The sequence below is a fragment of the Osmia bicornis genome, chromosome 5 (genome assembly GCF_907164935.1).
Source record: "Osmia bicornis bicornis chromosome 5, iOsmBic2.1, whole genome shotgun sequence".
NCBI lineage: Eukaryota > Metazoa > Arthropoda > Insecta > Hymenoptera > Megachilidae > Osmia > Osmia bicornis.
Genome location: NC_060220.1, coordinates 3,539,901 through 3,562,204, shown reverse-complemented (window position 1 = coordinate 3,562,204; position 22,304 = coordinate 3,539,901). Strand labels below are relative to the sequence as shown.

Genomic DNA, 22,304 nt, shown 5'->3' with positions numbered 1-22,304 from the left:
GGTGCAAAAAATCTAATGAACAAGTGGTTCTGCAAATTACATACATATTTTATTACATCGAAACCAGCTTGCTTTTATTCCAACTTTCGTTACAAAAACCAACAGTGTTCTTTATTTTTATACCCAAGCGTGCACGCGGAAAGCGTTCAACAGTGTATATTTATGAGAAAAAGCCAATCGATAGAAACCATGATACAAACAACGTAAATTAATAAATTTCAAAAAGATAGAATATTCCATGCACCAGGAAAAAGTGTTATTTCTTGCTGCATTCTGCTTTTTATTTGAATAAAACGAGGGTCAGAAATAGAAACAGAGGGAACAAATTCTAAGTCCTATGCGCCGCCGACCTTCCGGACGAAGTCCTGGTATCCATAGGTTTAACAGTCAATGCCGCTCCCTTGTATTTTTCTATTTGATTGAATCTTTTCATGAAAAAATGGCTCGAATACAGACCATTACTTCTCGAAATTCAAAAGCATTATCCCTTCAAGTTCCCAGTGATAACCGGATATTTTCCAATAAATCACTAGGCGTATCGTTAAATTATCACGGTAGAAGAAACAAGCACACAACGACTCGTTTTACTCCGACAATTCACGAGCGTGAAATTTGAATATCTCCCGTGAAACACAAATCTCTGGAGAGGAGCGTAGAATAGCATTAACCGATTCTTTGCAGCTCATAAAACACGTACGACCTTCTTAAATGGAAATTCCTCTTTCGTATACCATCCTTTCAACCTTGTCGGGCCTTTCTCACCCCGTCGATTCTGTATTCTCCCGTAACGCGAATTCACGTTGCCTGTTGAGAAACGGAATCTCGTTGCGATTGGCTCGAGTTATGCGCGGAATTCCATTATCCTGCCAATGAAAGCGAAGATAGCACGATTGAAGGACCATGATCGGTTTGTTCGTATATAACAACCTATACCGACAAGAGAAATCGGCGATCTATCAATAGATCACAGAGTAATCGGTTTGCCATTATTTCAATCCTCTATACACCTTCCTAGAGATTTCTGTATTCTGTAATTTCATTAATTTTCTTTAGAGTGATTAGAAAATTTCATTTATCAGAAGTCGTTCATTCAACAACATCCGTAGATTTAGCTTCTCAATTTCGCCAAGTTTCTTCTGCAGCAAATTGGTCTGCAGCCAACATACACGTGGTACTTAGAAAATTTCATTTATTAGGGGTTGGTTAATGTACAGTTTTACCTCTAGCAAGGATACCGTAAAATCACGTTCCAGAGTCCTTTAGAATTAACATTCTCTGTAGTAGAGAGTTCGACCGAGTGGAGTTTCCACCTCGTTTCAAGGATACACCCATCCAACGAACACACTGAAAAGGGAGATACGGGGTCAGTTTTTGGAACGAGCACGAAGACTGGCACCGCTATTAAGACCCTACTCTTAATCCAACGAACATATGTCACATCCAGGGGGATTTCGAAACTGTAAACCTTGCAATCTTTCCGCTAATTTTCCGGTGGAATTTAATGCAATCGTTTGCTCTTTCTCTCTCAAAACCAACGCAACAGATCATCAAAGGTTATAAATGCTTTGTTACTCGAAATTTTCGCTAGATCGCATCTTTTCATTGCTTTGATATATGAGATCAAACGGTGAAAAGGGATCTCGCATGAGATACTGTTCGCAGGAAATGTTGCGTAACACGCAGCATTTGAATCGAGGCGTTCAAACGATTTAGATTGTTCAACGACTGTCTCGTTGAATAGGATGCTCGGTAGTATGCAGGACTTTGGTGTCTTGGAAATACCAGAGTGCACAGGACACTTGATGAATGCCTCGAATGTTACGAATTGTTATCCATGAACCGTGCAGTACAGCTTTGTAATTCGATGCTTCGTTCCTCGCTAAACGCTGAAGACAACGGGCGTTTAGCAGGGCGGTTTGGCATACGGCCAGATTTTAGTAACAGGGAGAGTTCCCTTCCTGGAATGATAATCACAGCCTCGCACTATCAAGATATTTTTTTGAAAGAAGAAAAAGATGTGTGGTGTGAAAGATTACGCGAAAAGTTTGAATTTCAATTTTTAAATATAGGGGATCTTTGCTCATTTTTTAAAAATTTTCTTAAAATAAATTTTAGCGGAGTTAAAGTGTCTCTGAATTTTTTAAAATACATCCCGGGTTTATTTAGCACTGACTTGAGCAACTAATTCTCGCCTTCATTTCCAAGATGTAATACTCCCCCGATAATGAGATTTCAAAACTGTCACTGAATTCCCCGATATAATTCACGCTTGTCACTATTCCCATCACATGATCAGCTGGAACGACAGTTAGCTGACACTCGACAAATATAAAGTCTAGTGGTGCAGAAAATTAGAATTCCTCGATGCGCCCTTACGTACTCAATGACCCTGGGTGTTGACTTGCATGGGAATGGACGGAAAAGTTGAAGGTGACAGCATTACTTTCCAAATAATTTTTTATTACGTACTTAAAGTCATACAGTTTGATTTTCAACATAGGCATTTCTTGCCTCTTTTTAAGATTTCAAATTGAAATTTAATTTCGTGGCCTAAATAAATTTTTCGTCCAGATTGTTTCGAAACTGTGTATTCAACATATACAGAAATTGCTTTTGTAAGCCACTGTCAGCTTTTTCCAGCAGTCTCTTTGCTCGGCGAAAGAATCACATGCAAATCGACACAAATGTATTCCTCAACTTGATGGCAGTATTTCAATTTTTCATTGACTCAACTGGCGGCAAAGAGGGAACTCGATCGACAGCCTCTCTGGCTGGCAATAAAATGTAAATGTAATTAATTTTTTTTCACGGACACAGAGAAGGCTTTGGTGACGGTGGGTGTCACGTATATCGAGCCACAGAGACGGTGCTCTATGCAAAGTTGGTCGACGCTCGTCTGGCGTGAACCAGATAATGGAATGGAATTACGATTGTCCTGGGTGAAAACAATACACGATGTTCTCGACGCTGCAGACGCGTTCATGGGGCACCCTTCGAAACCGACGCCGCATCTATTAGCCGTAAACAATGCTGTAACGATAATGAAATTCATCGATCCGTGAAAAATACGGTGACTGCTTAAACTGATGCTTAAGCGATTCTGGAGCTCGTTTTTTTACTATGTTATTCCAGCTTTTAGCAATTTTTTATCTTCTAACATTCGCACTTCTAGTCAATTAATTAGAAGGGTCAGTTTGGTCTTCTTGAAAATTCGAATCATCCCTCCCTATCGAAAATAATAAATAAAAAAATATTCTTCAGTTTGCAAAATTTCAATAGGATAATAATGGATAATAATTAATAAACGTCCTCGGTGATCTATTTTCTTCAAATAAGAAGACATGTACGAATCGCCATGTCGCAAACTGCAATTCCCTTTCTCATATCTCACTGACAGGGAGATCTTTCAAACAGATAAAAAAACAGCCGTCATCCCCATAAACGCTCAGCAAAGATCTATTGCTTGCAGTTTTCCGTGATTTGCAAAAATCGTCCATAAACTGGGCTGTCGCTTGTCGCTGTCATCAGTCAGCGGAAAAACGGGTCGTCCCATTGTATCGTTGGAAACGCGTATGCCTAGGGCAACAGTTTTTCTTCTGTTTCACGTTTAGATACTACAGTGACTGGTATTTCGATCAACGCCACTGGTAACGATGCGTTTCGAATAGTTACTTTTATTCGAATATTGTTGCCGACGTAAATGACGTCAATACTCGTAACTCGACGAGTAATTATTGGAAGTTTTAAAATTGCTACAGGGAAAGCTTTATGTTACGGACGTAGAGTTGAACTATTTCCAGTTTCACTTGTAAAATTATTATAGACACAATAATTTCAATTTTTCACGAAAACCATTCAAAATATTCTTAATTAAAAAAATTTTTTTAATTATTATCTTATTATCATGAAAAATTTTCCACAAATATTCGGAAGAATTTTCCAACCGAATTTCCTGAAAAGCGCTCTAAAATTTTACTCTACATTTCCGCTTTATTTTTGAACATAGAACTGCAACCGCTTTGTGTGCTTAAGACAAAGGGTATTTTTTTGAAAAAGAATAAAAAGGGAGAATGGAGAACGATTCGCAAAGGTGGAGGCTGGCGTATATCCTAGGAAACTTTGAACGTACGGCTGAAATTTATCAAAAAGAGTAAACTTCTGAGCCCAAGTTCTCGAGGAATTACCGGCATGAAATTCCAACGTTGCAAAATCGGATCTCGTTTGTAGAAGGATCACGTACATGAAGTTATTCGTCGCGTGACCCAAACGGGCTACTGTATTTATGGAAGACACGCGCGTCGCGCGAAATACGTCATCGTCCTATTAAATTATGCCTTCCTAGGATACCAGCGTTGTCCTTCCGGAATTATGAAACAACGATTGGAGAAAAAAAGGTAACGGTGTCCTCGTTTATCAATATTGTCGCTCCCTAGAAATTTATCCTCCAATATTTGATGAATTATTAGATATTATTTATGATAGGAAAAATTCTCTCGACCTTTATGGAGATTTATTGCAGCAAACAATTGACTTTTTTATAGGTTTCGTTCTTTTGTTGTGGAAAAGTGAAAAAGAAAGTAAAGGGATATTTTGTGAATTTATATGATATTTTCAAGCATTGCATTTGTTATAAATGTTTGAAATATTCTAGAGATAGAACGGTTTTATTTCCTTTTAAAACATTGAGTCAGTTATGGTAGGAAGGAGCTTCCACTCCATTGTTTCACAGTTTAAGTTGGATAGTTCAACTGGAAGGCAGGTTATTATATTGTTCCATATAAAACGGGTGATTTAGAAGCAGAGGTTTGATGTACCATTGTCTTTTAATTGTTCATTTATACTTTGGGCAATTTTAAAAAAATTCAAAGTTTTCATGATCTTCACTGTAAAATTAAAAAATGATAAATTATGGTGGTACAATAATGATGGAAAAGGAAAACATTGAAGCTGTCGATTTTTATAATAACTCGAACAATCTATTTTTCTATCAAGTTGCGAGCAAACTGGAAAGGTTTTTACATCTTTCTCAGCTATCTAAATCGTATTACCCTCTATAAACATCGAACCTGTTACTGCACCGTGCCTCTAAACATCCACTTTCAAAAACGATCAGACAAGATCGGCGCAAGATCGAATTTCCTCCGCTCATCCAGAGCTTTCCAATCTCGCCCGTTCGAATTTTCTCGGGCAAACAAAACGCGAACATCCATTCAAATCGTTGCAAGAACACGATCACCAATGAAATTCTTCGATGTTGCTATCTCTAGCAAGCTTTCAGCCATGCAAACGGTCCTGAAGTAGCAATCTCGTTTAATACATTTTCGTGATTCTTAAGCGATTAACTATTGAATAGCGGAGTCTGGGTCAATCGTAACCCAAACTTGTAAAACATATACAAGCATATCAATCCAAAGGTAAATGTATCATTTTTAAACGAAAGGGTAAAATTTAGAAAATGAAAATAGTATGAAATTCAAAATTAAATTATAAGTGGGGCTCTCTCCATGGTCCGCCGTTCGAGGGTTGAAAGATTTCTTCATTTCAATTATTTTAATGAAACTTTAAGTCCGAAATTGATACTCCATAAGTACAATTTTCAACCCTGATTCTCAAGTATTATTTTTATGACAATCATAGTGATTTCTCGATCGAATTCAACGAACTGAACATACATAAATTCAGCCTCGAGGCGTAAAGTTTTGGAGCGAAGATAAATTCAGCGATTCTCCAGGTTCTCGTTCCTGGAGCACGTGAAATGTACACAATGCGTTTCCTTGGGGATATATAACAACCGCCGGAAGGGTGTACACGGATTTCGCGTTTCGAAAAGTGGCAACGGCCATGAGTTCGGATTTATCCGCTGGCTGACCCCGACAATAACGAGCTTACCGAGAAGTTATACGAAAAGAGGGGACCTGTCTTGCACCTCCACTTTGCTCTCCTTCACCTGCAATATCATTCCTATATCCTCCATTTGGAACCTGTTTTCCATTAACTTTGGAACGTGAACTTCTTTCACCTGTACTTCGAAGACAAACTACTATCTTTATGGGGTTCGATAGAAATCACTGACAGCGTTCTGATTGAAAGTGCATGAATTTCAATTTTGACCTTTCACAGTTTGCACTCTTTATTGAATCAGTATATTATGTATTTACAAAATTGATGGTATAGGTGATAATTAACCCTTTGACTCCCATGGACGTACTTAATTTGTTTCTTGTATATCTTAATTATAATCAAATAAAAGTTATCACTGCATGTTGATAAAACTATAATGATTTGATAAAACAATGAAAAAATAAATTGAAAAATGAAGAGAAATAAAAAAAACAAAATGACAAGTGTTATTAACTTAATTCTTATTTTGTAGACACAGAATGTACAATCCTAGAGTATTAAGCAGTCAAAGGGTTGAATTAAAATTTTATCGTTGAAAAATTTGAATCAGTTGACCGCATCGTTTGAGGGTTATACGTGTTGCGTATCGGTCCTGTTATTGCAGCAACCAGATTCCTCAGAAGATTGCGTCTGGAATTCTATAATCATAATCACGTTAAATTGCGTCTAGTAAGCTGGTGAGAGCTCTCGCATCCGGGTAAAATAGAATTTACCTTTCTCCACCGTCAGTGATCTCGATAGAGGAGGAAATGAAATTCCGTGGCAGGATGAATTAATATCATCGCGCGCGACACCGAGCGTATTCTTTCGTCGCGCAAAGTGTTCGGCTTCGATAAAAGCGAGTTACTTGTTAATCTCCTTACGCAAGTCATGAAAAATAATATTTCGACTAGACTACAATCGCTTGAAAGTTACTATAGCAAATAATAAACTCGTGCTCAGAGTATCTGCAGATTATAAATTGAATTTCAAAACAGTGCATTTCATAAAGCTGCATGGAATATTTTATCAGTCTCTTCGAAGAGCTTCGACTCTAAACTTTAGATGAATTAATGTTTTTGAACGTTACGGTATTTGTCAGCGAAGCTATTTTAGCTCGAAGCACAAGCAGAATTGTAGATGAAAAAAATTTGACGGAATCGAGAAAGAACGTTGCACTCAGTCTCGTGTACGATTCAGCAAATTGCTCGAAGATTTAAATTCGCATCAGCTTCTCCGCAGCTCTCCATTTATCTTTATTTCCGTGGCCGACTTCTGTTCCCATTTGCTCGCAGCAGGCGTTCCACCTTGAAACCAACTTCTTTCCATCGTTTTTCATCGCGGGACACCAACAGACAGTTGACCCTCTTCGAATTCCACCTCGAATGGAATGCAACCCCACAGGAATGGGATAAGAAACTTCTTACCCACGGGGAAGTAGGTGTTTCTCGAGTTCCCTACAAACGACACGCTGAACAAATGCATAGATACTTGGAGAATCGTGTTTCCCTCTTTATCCCTTGGTCAGGATCATTCGATTTCTTCTCATTATTCGATGATGGACTTCTTTGAAAGCCGTATGGAATACTCAATGGAAGAAGGTTTTCTCTCCATTAGAGGGTTGCTTTCGTTTTATTGAATTTAACACCCTTGTAGATCTAAGTTCGTTGAGATGGGTGACAAATGGAGAAAATGTTTGAAAGTAAGAAGAGTGTGTGAATTAAATTTAATGTTACTGACCTTTTAAACCTAATATGTATGCAAGGGTATTCGAGGTAACATAGCAACTCGTTTCAACATATTTTTATCACAATGTTAAGATTTCTATATTACAAAGACGTTGAGTATATTCAGAAACAGAAGATCAACATGTAGATTTATTTTTGCAAAAATGGAAGTAAGGATATGGTAATACAAAGTTTCTTTCTTCACGTGGTATGAAAGAAAGGAAAACGTTTCATTCAAAAGTCCAAGAATTTCTAGTCCATGATTCTAGAAACGAGAAATATTCATGAAGCGTTCAGAACGTTACTGAGAAATTACAATTGTCTTTCTTCAATTCTTTTGTTTGATATTAATTCTTGAATATCAAACTATAATGATCAGTATTTGAACAGCAAAAGTAGGTGCTGAATGTCAAGGGTTGATCGAAAAATGAAACGATTAAATTTCCAGATCGAAATAAAACCATTTGATCAAAATTAAATAGAGCCGATTGAAGTGAAGATTGTTGGACTAGGATACGTGTGCGAAGTAGATCGAGTCCTACTTGGATCAGGCTCGCTGTTTGCTTTAAAAATGATTGAAACACAGCGTGGATAAGGATAAATCTGGCACGAGAAAATTTCATTCCTATCTGAATATAGAACGAGATTGACATTGTCCTAGGGAAATGGGATAGGAAGGTTTTCATGAAACAGGAGATTCAAAAATTAATTTAGAAGTTTGGTGAACACTGTTTATTTTCAGTTGAAATATGATTGGGTTTCTATTTTTAATTATCTCTCAGATTTCACTGTACAGATAGTAAAACGTTTATTATGGAGGGAATATTTCATTTTTATTTATAATATAGGATTGGAGAATTAATTTCAGATTTTAGTTTTTAATGCTGTTTAAAAATGTATTATGCTTCTTCAGTAAGGTAGAAAGATATCAGAAACATGGATTACCTATTTTCAAATGTGCTACCTTATAATATAGAAATGTGCATAATATTCGATTTCAAAAATAAAGGAAAAATTGCTAACATGCGTATTTGCAATCCCTTGGTATATCATATAACATATGTATGCTATATAAAAAGTAGCAGTCGGTTGAGAAATAATGAGAGAATATGTTGCACATGTTATAACGTTTTAAAAATCATTTAATGGAGAATATTTTTAATATACAAAAAAGTAATAAAATTCCAGTAAAATTGTATTATTACATTCTCTATTATCATTAAAATGACGTATTTCACACTTTGATACACCGAGTATTAATTGAATTTAATGAATGTGACAGAATTAAATTCAAGAAAATGACTATCTTAAATGGTTTTCATTGTCTCCCTGAATTTTCACTCAGTTCATTATTCTTACTGAGAAGCTTATTTGAAAGAAACAGGATTCGGAGGTAAATCCCAAGAAAATAATTTACCTAAGTATTTACTTCTATTATATCATACAATGTTGGAGAAAGTACTGCAAAGAAAGATTTAGTTTCCTGAACAGCTTCTAAAAATGTAGGAAAATCGAATATTATTTAACATTAATTGATATTGAGTAAAAACAGAATAGTAAAAATAATAAAAATCATTAATGAATATTGAATTAATGAGTGAAATTTCGCAAATAAAAAATAACACTTTTGTAACATTTTTGATTGCTAAAAACTGATGCAATATTGTTATTTTATTTTAAACGGTTGCAACAAATCAATTGATACTATCTACATAACAACATTTGGATAGGAACAATTTTCGTAAATATGATTTATTTAATCGGTTTATACGGAATGAAAACGAACTATTATTCTTTGTAATTTTTTCACAAAAATTCGTTACTGGAAATTACACGAAATTTAACAGATTTTTGGATGTCGGATTAAATTTACTGACTGAGGGAATGGCGGGAGGATTAAAATTTGTGAAAGGTGTAATTTAATGATTAACACCATTATTGTCGAATTGAAAATACATATATACAGTGCGGAAAATTTTAATAAAAAATTATCGACATACACAGATGTTCATTTCTCAACTAATACCAATCATCTTCAATACTTCGAATTAATTCAGAATCAGAAAGTAGAAACCCGAGTGATCTACTTTAGAATTCTCTTCGCATTTATCTCACAATTCTTATTCTTATGCAGCCTGACATTATCTCACTTCTAGCATTGTCCGTGATATTATCTTGCTTGAAAGTCTTCTCACAATTCATAGCTTCCTCTTTTTTCCTGGATTATTTCATGTACGCAGGTATATGCCTCGTCTCGCGATAACACCGCAATCTTAATTAAATTTTTATCCGTAAAGGGTCTGCTAGGATTTGCGAAAACGACACAACGAAACGCCAAAATCCTATAAAAATGAAGAACTTGGTACATGAACGGTCGTTTGTAGAAAATTGCAGAAATGAGGAAAACCAGGCTATAAACCTTTCATAGAAAAATGCAACAAACAAAACTTTCCCCTTAATTTCTTACATATAAAATAATATTAATTATTTTTGCAAATTTATATTCATTTATTCTAGGTCCCAAGTACAAACCAAATCCACAGGCACATACAACAAGATTGTGCTCCCCTATCTTACATGTTTTCCCCTGTAATTATTTTCTTCATCCCAGATCCAGAACGTAGATTTTATTACTGACAGTGTTATTGACAAACCTATCTCGAGGCTAAGTCTGAAATTCCACTCTTCGTGGAGGCTTTACCCTCAGCCCCTTTGTTCTTTTTCCTTTTCTTACAATCATTGTACTACTTTCCATCCTCTTCCCTTGTTCAATTTCCTTTCACGATCCTTTTTCTATCACACGTTTGTTCTTCCTTCTCTCACTTGCTTCTTCATTTTTCTTTGTTTCGTCACTTTCATTTTCTATCTTCTTTCATTGATGCTATCTATTGTTCATTTTTCTTTACGCAAATGAAACGCTCGAGGCGTAATTTTATTTTATTTTAGATTGTCTAATTTAATTTTGAAGGGATTGATGAATTAGAATTTAGTAAATTTGATGGATATTGAAATTTTGCAAGCTTTCATGGCAATTTTAATGAATTTTTGATCAAGATGAGTAAAATAAAAACTGCAGCTGAAGGTAACAGCTATGTAGAAAGCATTTCAGGAACAAGTCGATAAATCAATGAAAGAGTGCAATATCTGCGCTGATATTCGATGCGATTGCCCTCTGAATGGTACCTGAAACGTTTCGTGCAACGTGTTAAGCGGTCATCCAACGATTAACACGGTATTCGTGTTAGCTTGGACTACGAAATATCCGGTAAACGTAGTTATCCGCAGGTTAAGGCAATAAAAACTTAATATAAAACTGTGCTGGGTAAATGAAAGCATGCCTGCTGTAATACTGACGATGTTTTCAGAAGTTGTAATACTTGCAAAAAAGTGCAGAAAATGTCTACACGAAGCAATTTTAAATAATTAAAATTTAGGTAAAATATATTAAGTTTAAAAATTAAATCTCCTTTGTTCAATTTATTCTACGTATAATGTAAAATAAATCTCATGATAAGAGTATTTTATCAATTTTTATCTCCTTTTTAATCTCCTTTTCATCGTCGATATTTAACGAGAAAATAAATAACCCTGTTGACATCTCGTTAGGTTAACAAGAGCATCGAAGGAAGGTGGATGAAAGAATTAGTCGTTTTTTTTCTCCACTTAAGGCGGGTGCAATGTCTTAAATCATTATAGCAGTAGATTTACGGCGTTTATTTAACGTTGGAAGAAGCTAGTGGTTCTGGCCATTAATCGCGGTTGGCAGTAACAACGTTAATTAACGTCTTCGGCGTGCGAGCAGTTTAATCAAGGCGGAAGCCGTAATCGGATAACGTGTTTCCTCTCAATCGAATACCCCTTATAAATATCCGTATAACAAGTTGTAGCACTTCCCTATCTTCCCTATGGTTACCTCTATAACTTGCGTACAGATATTGCAGGAGATAACAGATAGCTCCGTTTAGAGAGAAAAATGGAAAGGGGATCAGAGCACCATTTGGTACGCGAAACATAGATGGTAGCCAAAGCAAATCTTCTATACAATAAAGGTTGAATATAGAATTTCATATTTTAAAAATAAATTCGTGAAAAATTGAATTTGTTCCTGGATGTGTGATAAAATATTTCAGAAAAGATCTGATATCTTAAACGATTAATAAGTTTTCAAAATTTTTACTTATTTCTGTGATTTTTGTTGAGCTTCAATTTTAAGATCATCAAAGATTATATATGTACGTTTTTAGAAATTTCCATTTTCCAAAATACATATAAATTACTAAAGGGTTTGCAAGATTTTTATTTATAGTTATATACAATAAATAAAATTAAGAATTATCATTAGTAAATAGATAAAAAAGTTTCGAATTCTGTCCAAAAAGTATACTTACTGTATCAAGTAGAACAGATCAACGTTTGGTCAGACAAGTGGCTCTGCAGGCAAGCAAGTAGAACAAGTCAATGATTAATCAGACAGTGAATATCTCTATGCAACCACTTTTCTAATTTCAATTTTTTTTTCTTTTTTTTGTAATTTCGTATTTAATATACTTACTTACTCTTATTTACACAATTAATAAGATTATGGATTTTACATTTTACATGTCTTATTTTCGTACTTGAATCAAAATAATTTTCTGTTAATTTGACTGTGTCAAAATTAAATAATTCAGTGTTATTTTTATAGATGGTATAATTATTAGATAGCTTTTTCCTTTGTGACAACGTAAACTGCTAATTACTTCCAAAATAAGGGAAGTAGTGATTATGAAGGATCAAATAATTCATGATTAAAATGAACGGTCTTAAATAGAATCAGGGCATTAATTAAGCTACACAAGGTTCTAAGTTCAACCCTTGTTGTACAATATGTTGGGATGTTTCACGGCCCACGTATCTCTCATTAATTAATGCAAAGCTGGTGAACCTTGCTATATACAGCGCGGTCAGTCTTCCTTAATAGAGGGCTTCAGGGCTTCTGAGATCGCGTTGAACCGCAGGAATTCACGACGGGGGATCTAGGTTTACCACTATCGTCTACCCTGATCCACAGTTCACTTTCTCGAAATTCGATACGCAAGAAATCCAATGAAATATGAGCTAACTATTTTAAGCTCGAGATAAAAGAATACAGTGTTCTATTCATTTGATCTTTCGTAATCCCTCTTAATGAAACAAATAGCATTTCAATCTCTTGTAAGCTTTACTCGTTGAGACATAATTGGACAACCGTGAAAATGAATTGTCTTCGTTTGATTTCCTTTGTCGAGCTGATCTAATTAGTACTAATTGTGATAAATTACATCTTTTCATTAATTCTTCAGTACTGAATGATGTTTACTTTCCTATAGTATAGTAGCAATAATTTTCGTATTGCATATGAATGAATTGACACCTGTCTTATTGAAAGAAAACCGCATAGTTAATTCAAATGAAGTGCTTGAACGAAGTGAGTCGAGAAGTTCAACAATCATTATGGTTAATCGTCTTACTTAAAGTTACGAACAAATATTTGAATTCTTCAGGCTGAATGATCTTTACAAAACGAGAAAATAAAGGGAAAAGAACGAGAGGTAGTTGAGTTGAATTGGTTTAACAATGCAATCATGTGGAGTGAAACAAAGGAAGAGAAGTTGAATTCCTTCTCAACTTACTGTTACGTTCCTACTACTCTTACCGCCATTATAAACTTAAAATAATGTTTTCTTAATTTATAACAATTTTAATGCAATTAAATGATTGCAATTTTATCTCGCAATAATACTTAAAGTTTGGTTCTTTTATGTCTTTCTTTAACGATTCCTCGATAAAGCGAATTTCTAATTAATAACGAAACCACGTGATTCACGTTTATCGTTTCCCCAATCGATCGAAGTTTAATGCTGTTGATTACGTTAACCACAGACAATCGAATTAATCGCCATTGAACACCGCACGGCTACTACTGAGCAGTGCTAATCGATATCACACTTACAATTAGTTATTGTTTAATGTGCCTCTAGACTTCAAGTATAGCACTAAATTAATTAGAAAATTTCAGTATCTTTGTGATAACTTTCTTTTGAACTTGAAAATTAATAATATTTTTTTACAAATTGTTGATGGAGTCATTTCAATCCGCTAAATTTGAAATTTTTTAATTACACTAATATATTTGTAGTATAGGAATATTACTGTTAATAGCAAAACTATTATTATTATGATGCACTGCGAAAGTGTTGCTGTCTTATAAAATTTGAAATACCTGGAAACTTTCAATTGCTACCACCTTTGCATAACGATACTTTTCATTCTCAAACTTCTTCTTTGCCAGCAGACTTTTCTCTTATGGAAATTCTCAAGGGTGCACATCATAAAAAAGAAATATCGTCGTTGGAGACCGTCGAATTTTTTTCGCTTATTTAATTTTGTTCCATGCTACGATTTCGTTTCCCAACTAACAGCACAGCTTCCGGCACTATATTATCGCAGTGAATGGAACGAGCCGACCCCTTTCCTATTCCATCCCCATACTGCTTCCCTGTTTTCGTGTTCTCTGCTTTTCCTTCCTTTTTTCGTCCGCTTGTTTTTCCCTCGTCGGAGATCAGGATAAATCGCGCGCGCGGCCACACATCGTGGAAGAAACCGCGTATGTACACGTGTTCTTTTCAAAGTGGCTTCTGTTTGCTTTTTTTCATGGCCCATGGTGAAGGTAAAAGGGGTGCTTATCACTCGTTTTTAAACATGGCTTGCTTCGTAAGAGAGGGTGTACTCGATTCGACGTGACTGCTAATGTAATAGGGTCTCCTTGAAAATTTATTTTTATTTGTATCTTTTATCGTACGATGTGCCACATACGGTGTAAAATTCGTGTAAAGCAAAATTTCGAAACATTTTATATTAAAGTACCTATGATTTTTATTCTTGAATTTATTTTTAAGAAATGTGAAATACTGAAGTAACAAGTGCAGAATTTTAATATATATGTATTAGACCAAAATATTTTAAATTATCATTATTTTGGATCATGTAGATCTTAGGAGGGCATCAAAGTTAAATCGAGCATCTCCCTATAGAGGGTATTTAACGAGGGGTGGGTACCCTTACAGGGGTGGTAGCTGGGATGATTCTCAACAATTTTTTCCTTTACCAAAATGCTTATTAAGGTTTAGTTTTTGAGTTATTAATAAAAAACAGCAATCGTACATACTGCGCATGCTGAGCCGAGCGAGTGCCGGCTATGAACTGGCGCGCTACCAAGTACTTAGTTTGTTCGCAGCCACGGTTGAGTGCGGTTCTCATAACCAACGCTTCACAGCTGATCCTGCGCGTCGTGGCGCTCTGATTGGTCGATGTGTTTTCATTAATAATTCAAAAACTAAGCCTTACCGAGCATTTTGATAAAGGAAAAAGTTGTTCAGAGTGACCTCAGCTACCATCTTAAAAGGTGTCTACCTGTAACCGAACACTCTGTATACATTAATTGCCATGAATTTTTATATCTCTTATAAAATTAACTGCAATGATGTCGAAAAGTAGAAACTTCTAGCATCATCTTAATAATCCTGACCGTGAAAGCCTCAAGGATGTTATCATTATGCGGCTGACAAGAAGGTGGGTGCCAGATGAGCTATATCTCTAATGTATTCTAATTTAAGTCTTATGAGTTACGGGGATAATATTCGCTGACGGTCTGGATAGCTTAATTAGCATAGCAAGTCGTCTGACAAGCGGAAAATTTAGCTTCTAATCCCAGTTCAGTAATTCTACAAATGCTTCTAACAATTAGAACGCATTGTGTGTTTAATTAATTGCACGCACTTGACTTGGTACTTAACATTCAAATGTTTCAAACACCTCCCGAAGTTTTGAAAAATTTTCAAAACTTTAAATTATTACAATTACAAAGTTTCGACAAGTAGAATACGTCATTTCACTGCTTGTCGGAAGGAAGTCGCGAAGATTTACGGTTTCTGCCAGATGTTGGCCTTTTGTTCGTTAAGGAAAACCGACGGAAATATGTACCTTGGGAAAGGGAATTATTCATATAAGCTCTCAAACGAGGTGAGTTGAAACAATCCCGGAAGCGAAGCTGCGGTGGATAAATCTTGAAACTGAAATTCACAATTGGTATTGCGAGAAAGTTGTGACCTGAACATGTTTCATATGGAAGCTCGTTAGATTTAATCGATATGGGATTGAGATTTGACGTAGATTGATAGGACTGAGATTATTTTATTTACAACGTCCTGATCACTTTTTTATTCTTCACTCAATTCTTGTAAAATTCCAAATTTTTTAAATTGACACTTTTTAAACAAAAATAAAAGTATATAATAGATAAATTATATGAATTATTTAATTTAGCTTAATTTATAAATTTTTATGATTAATAACTAATAATCCTCGTATCTTTAAAATTTCATCTTTAAAAATATCCTTTCAATTATCTACTTCAGAAAGAAAAAATCTAATAATAACCTCCAACGACATGAACTAGGTACCTAGTTGAAATGCTCGCTTAAGAAATTTTCGAAGCCGTTTTGTTCTGGAACCTTGCCGGCAAACAGGATGAAGGAAACGCGTGGCCCTTCTTGCCATTCACCATCTTCGGCGAATTAAATCGGTTTCCAGCATCTGCGTCGAGCCTCTCGTTAGCACAACTTGGTCCACTTATTCTAAGGAGATTCTGGGGATTTACGGGAAATCATGCTGAATTCCACTCATCGTGAATAATTCAATAGACCCATGCACTTTGCATTAAACGGCGCGCTAATACAAGTAAACGGAGGCGAACACTTCGCTGCTGCTTTTAAGCAGAGAAACTTTCTGCGAAAAGGATTGCAGTTATCGATTATGTTGTAACTCGAATATCAACGGTAAAGCTTCGGTTTTCATACTCTTACCCTATACAATATTTCATATTAAGTACGTGGAAGAGATTTTACCATCAGAGCTTTAGCTTCATTATAATTATTAAGATCTTAAGAAGGTCAATGTTTGTTTCCATCTTATGTAGAACATACTAAACATGCACACAAGAAGTGCAAATTCTCTTGTGTAACTTCTTGATGGTGTACACAGGACTACAACTCGTAAAGGGAAAATCTCAAACTTCAAATTAATGATAGTTGGATTATAAAAAATAATTTTTTAGCTTCCATGAATTTAGTTAAAGTCGTTGTAGAAACAAGAAGGTGATAAATTATATTGTTAAACACCATCTATTAAATTTCAATGTTTCTTTAAAAATTTAATGACGCGATACTTCAATAAATGAATTAGCAAAGAATCTTCCTTGTAATATCGAACGAAATTTGTTGAAACAATTCGTGATCGTTTCACCATTTGATATTCACAGGGTCGTATAATTAATCCGTAATTCGTATTCGATTTTACAGTATTTGCATTGTTCGATAGTCATGTTGTTTTAAGATATATGCATAAATTATCTGCCGCTTTTTTGTTCGTTTCCACACATCTATCGATTTCTGTATTATGGATTGGAACCGTAATAAATCCGTGTAATTTATGCGTATTTCTGCTTCGACTGCCAAAAACTGAATAATTCTGTTAATATTCGTACGTAGCGATTAATATTGCAGCAATTAATTTTTTACCGTTTAAAATACGGTATTAATGAATAATGTAGAAGATATTATCGGTAGAAAAGAGGAATTCGTACTAACATTATGCGTTTATTTTACGTAATGTAACTTTGTCGATTAATAATTAAAAACTCCTAGCTATTTATATAATATTTAATTACTAGGCTGATTGAATAAGCACCTTAATTACACTATGCATACATTAATTTTTTTAAATTTCTTATTACAAGGCTCTGCAAAAAAAAAATATTTGACTAAAAATGTAGACATTAAAGTCAGCTGTTCTGCAAAGAGCGATGGAAAATATATACGAGCAAGTCTTTTGAATGATAGCGTACACAGAACGGAACAGTCATCCAGAAAATGATCTCTAACAAGAATGATCTTTGTTGCAGGAATACCGATGCACGATGAAGGGTTGTCGGAGCGCAAGAAATGTCCGCTCGGGCGCAAAAACGTCAACGCGTCGAGGCTGAGCTGGCAGAGATCCTCCTGAATGGAAGCGCGCGCTTCAAAGAGGGTGGTTGCAAGTGCGAGAGAAGCAGACGTTAGACTGGTGAAAAGGGCTACTATCAACCCTTAACAAGCGTTCCCTTGTTAGTTACGGAAAAAAATGAGGAGCTTTCTGTACGCGTTGTTGTCGTTGCTGTCGGTGGTGTGCAGCTTTCAAAGTGGAGGCGTAACTAGGGGTGGCAGTGGCATACAAATCGGCACCAGCGACAGGGGAACACATTCCAAGGGAACAGGATGGGGGGGACGCGGTCATGGGGGAGTAAAACTTGGCGAGGGGAGATTTCCAAATTCTACGAGGCAATTCCGAACTACCACAACCACACTTCCACCACCACCACCTAGATCCACTCATGCGCCGCATTCTTCGGACGCGAACCAATATAACATCACTTACCTGAGGGTACGTACGATTTTTTTCATGTTAATTTACCGTTAATCATTTGTGATTGAAAATCAAGATAGCTTATACACTGTTGTAAACAGAACCATTTAGTTTTTGCCCTTGGATGATTTCATATTAATTTCATTTTCTTAATTTTACTGTTTTCTTAAAAATTATTTTCCCAATATATGAAGCTCTTTCAGTTAAAAATTATACATTGAACTTCAGATTCAGACTTCGCTGTTAAAGGGCTAAGCAGCATCTTCATAAATTATTTTTAATTTAAATAAAAATAATGGTTTATATAATTAAGAGCTGTCATATAAAATTTATCTGTTCAATTTTCCATTTAGATTGATTCTATTTTTAGTTTTCTGTTATTTCACATCTCTTCCATGTGTATTAAGATAACCAAAAATCGAAGAAGCTTTCGACTGATAAAATTAGGTGACCCTATTCCTTGGTGCATCTGCATTTGTAACATAGTATCTCCAATAATTTCGTTCTACGAATAGTTTGAGTAGCTGTAATAAGGACAACATTTCTATTTAGAATTTCTAACAGCAAACGAGGATAGATTTTACCTCAACTAAAAGCAATTCCCTTTCTGCTTTTACATCCTTACATTGGCTGACTTCTTAGAGGAATCTTGGTCTTTACTCGAAAGAGGAGTGATCAAAGATTCAACGTGTTCCTGGGAACGTTGCAATATGTCTTCTTTCATCCAATAAAGATCAATCTAAGTGAATAAATAATGTGCATAGTTCCTCCAGAATCGTGTCGAACGTGAATTTCTTTGAACTGGATAATCATATTTTTACACACACGTGTTTTCATATTTAATCTGCCCCAAAATTTCTTTAAATCTCTTCAGCAGAAATTTAGAAAGCAAAGGTGAAATAGTTAATTAGAATTTTTTAATTTGATTTTTTGAGAAGGACGAGTAGGTAATTTATTCAAAATTATTCATTTATTGTAGCTCTTTTAATTTAAACAGAATAAGTAGAACAAGGTTTATTGTCATATCAACGTCTGTCTTATAATTAGTTTAACAAACTTTTTGTGAGACAATGTTACTGTTCATCCTCTTTTACAGTACATAACGAAGATTCCTAAGTTTAATTAGAATACAAATACCTTGTGCAAGAGATTAATATCCCTTCCTGGTAGGTATCTTCTCATTACAGTTTCAATGCTACCAACAGCTTGTGACTTGATACGTAAATTTAATTCCAGGAGAATAATCGCTATTTCCTATTAATTACATGACACTACCAATATTTTTTGCATCCATCCTTTTACAACGATTGTCGACTGAAATATTAGCCTCGTTGTAATTACAAACTCCTTCTTCAGCGAGCTATAATTTCCTATGGTAATCGTTTGAAACGCGCCACCGAAAGGTGTGTCCAGTTTCCGAAAGTAATTATACCTTTCCTTCATCCCCAATCTCCATTATTCTCAATTCTCAATTCTCGTCGGTCTGTGAAATATCGCTTTCGATCAGCTCCGCGGGTGACATTTAATCATCGTAATGCACGTTCGAGCGGACTATTTTCGATGGCTTGATAACAATTAACGTCACGATCACTTTAATTTAATCTGCCTTTGAACGCTACGATTATACTGGTCGGGTTAATGTTCAATTTATTCTTAATAAACGAAAGAAAAAATGGTTCGTGAAACTGCCGCAAGAGAAAAAGAAAATAAGGTGAAATGGAAAGTAATAAAAAGTTGAAGCAAGGATAAGAATTAAAGTTTGAAAAATTAAGGTACAGGGATAAGTGTGAGGAAGATAAGTAAAAGTCGTTAAAAGTGGGTGAATTAAATGTAGAATCAGAAAAGAAGTAAAGATAGTCAATTTTTCAAGTTACCGCGAAGAACCGTGGCAATTACCGTGGCATACTTCTTGGAAAACTGGGTCGTAACCGGCTAATTGCGCCAAAGAAATGATTTACATTTCTAATTAACCATATGGGTACGAAGAAGAGGGCGAACGAAAGGACAGGATTTCTTGCTCCAACCGCGGACTTTCAGAAAGTTACCTCTTAATTACTGTGTCGGTGGTAGTTTACTACTTGCTGGATAATTTCTGCTTGGAGGTCAAAGATACAATCTGATTGAGGAAAGTTTCGACGCGATAGGCATAAATGTAACTTACTGTCCATTCTCTGCCCATGTTCCATTCATCTGACCCGATCGATTCGAGCAACAGGTGCTCGTTGATCCATTCTGGCCATAATAAAGTGAACACTGAATGCATTTTTTCGGTTCGTTCATATACGTGATGGTTGTTTTCACAAATAACAGGTTAAGGAGTCTCATGAAATAATAAACTTAATTAAAATTAATTTTGCATTTCCGAATCTTTCGTATTTTTAATGCTACTTGTTTAGTACTCTCTTATTTCAAATATAGAATTTTATTTGTGCGCGTTTTTGGACGAAATTATTCGGTTTTCCACGTGAGAATGTGTTCTTCTGTTTAACAGGTAGGCATGATGGTACCACACATGTCATTCAAAGTGAGGGAGTACACAAAGGCGGTCACGTCGGCTGTCCATTCGCTTCAAAAAAGCACTAGAAGCCCAAAATTAAAACTTTTTGAACGATACGACATTCATGTTAAGGTGGCGATGAAGGCGATGACACCCAGTCCCACTGGTAAGTGCTTTATTAAATTTTATACAAATTGATTTTATCGACTGAATCATTAATGATAGGCGCCTCTTAATTAAAGAAAAAAAGAGGAAATATTTTAAACAGTCAGGTACGCAGTAAATAGGAAGCTTAAATTTAAAAATTAACCAAAGGTGTTTTCATCAATAATTGATGTTTTAATGCACCGTAATATCCGTTTTTACCGTGGCAGTAAACGTGTTAATATTTAATTATCATTGCAAGCTGAAAGCAGAGCAGAGTTAATAAAGTACATATCATAACAGCTGATCGATAACGTTTTACGATCAGCGAATATTGATACTGTATTTATAAATTTAATCTTCAATAGAAATTCAACTCTCGATAGAAGACTCGGAATTACAGAAACTTGCTCTATAATGTAGTATTTGGTAACGATATGGTTCGCACGTGACTTAGTTTCCATGCTAGGTATAATAGAATCTACGTACGAAGATTTCTATTTTGCTTGCAACGGTCCTTTGTCGTGTTTCTGCCTCATTATTCCCGCGATAATCCACCTAACGAGAGTAAAAACTCACCATGAATTAAGAATTGCCAGACGGCTTCACTTAATCCTTTTCGCTAAATTGAATTACGTTGAATGGGTAAAAAAAATTTCATTCTGAAGATGGATGAAAATTGCTCCTCAAACATTGGTTTACTTCATAATCTAATTATGGTTCATTTCTCATGGAAAGGGTGAAGAAAAAGCGTATAAGGACTTCCTGTCTGGTCCAGAGCTTTAACTATCTGAATCTATTATAATTGCCCATTAATTTTTCAAAAGAGACTAATTTAGTCTCTAATTTTAGAAAAAAATTACCAAATGAATCATAGTACTAAATAGTTTACTATTTTGCTATTTTGCTGTTTTGCCATTTTACTTATTTCTTTAACTTAATCTATCCTACATAAGTGAACTGTGACGTTAGCTTACAAAGGGATACATCGTCTAAAATAAAACTTTGTGAATTTATAATATAACTTAAGATAATGATATGCCGCATTTGTGCTTAATCGCCCTTTAAGGATGAGAAAACTAACATAAAATTCAAATAAACATTCCTACTTCAACATTTCTTTCTTAAGAGAAGAAACTTTTCTAAAAATTTTGTTAATGCCAGTTTGAAGCGCTTATTGTACCATTAAACTTTTATTCGCAATGATTTTCTCTGTCTCTTATATATACTTCAAAAGTTATACCAGAAACAGTAGGAATTGGCCATTTCATTTTAAAGTTAGTTTTCACATCTTTAAAGGACGATTGGGCACGAATGAGGCATGTCGTTTTTCTTCTCTTGGATCACTTTACAAACTCGCAAAGTTTTATTCAAATTTCTGAGCAAGAGTTCGTGATGCTTCCTTGTTAGCGAGTTAGATGACGCAGTCCGAATTTCTCAAGAATTCCTCCACTCACAAACGAAACGTTCCCTAAAATATTCCAATAATTGAGAAATAAATAAAAAATCTCATATCTGTATAATTATAAAATGATCAATTTCTTTAAAAATAATTAGACCAAATCGAATGCTGCTCG

General features: G+C 35.1%; 1 protein-coding gene across 8 annotated transcripts in view; it reads left to right on the top strand.

Annotated features, from left to right (window-relative positions):
* The window catches only part of LOC114880494 (glutamate receptor ionotropic, NMDA 2B), a 174,407-nt gene that overhangs the window by 82,511 nt on the left and 69,592 nt on the right, over positions 1–22,304 (top strand). For all 8 annotated transcript variants that reach the window (XM_029196561.2, XM_029196568.2, XM_029196616.2 and 5 more), the window contains 2 exons: positions 17,587–18,104; positions 20,578–20,749. In XM_029196561.2, the coding sequence (XP_029052394.1) occupies positions 17,805–18,104; positions 20,578–20,749 (472 nt within the window). In that variant the 5' untranslated portion in view covers positions 17,587–17,804. The remainder of the gene's footprint in view (positions 1–17,586; positions 18,105–20,577; positions 20,750–22,304) is intronic.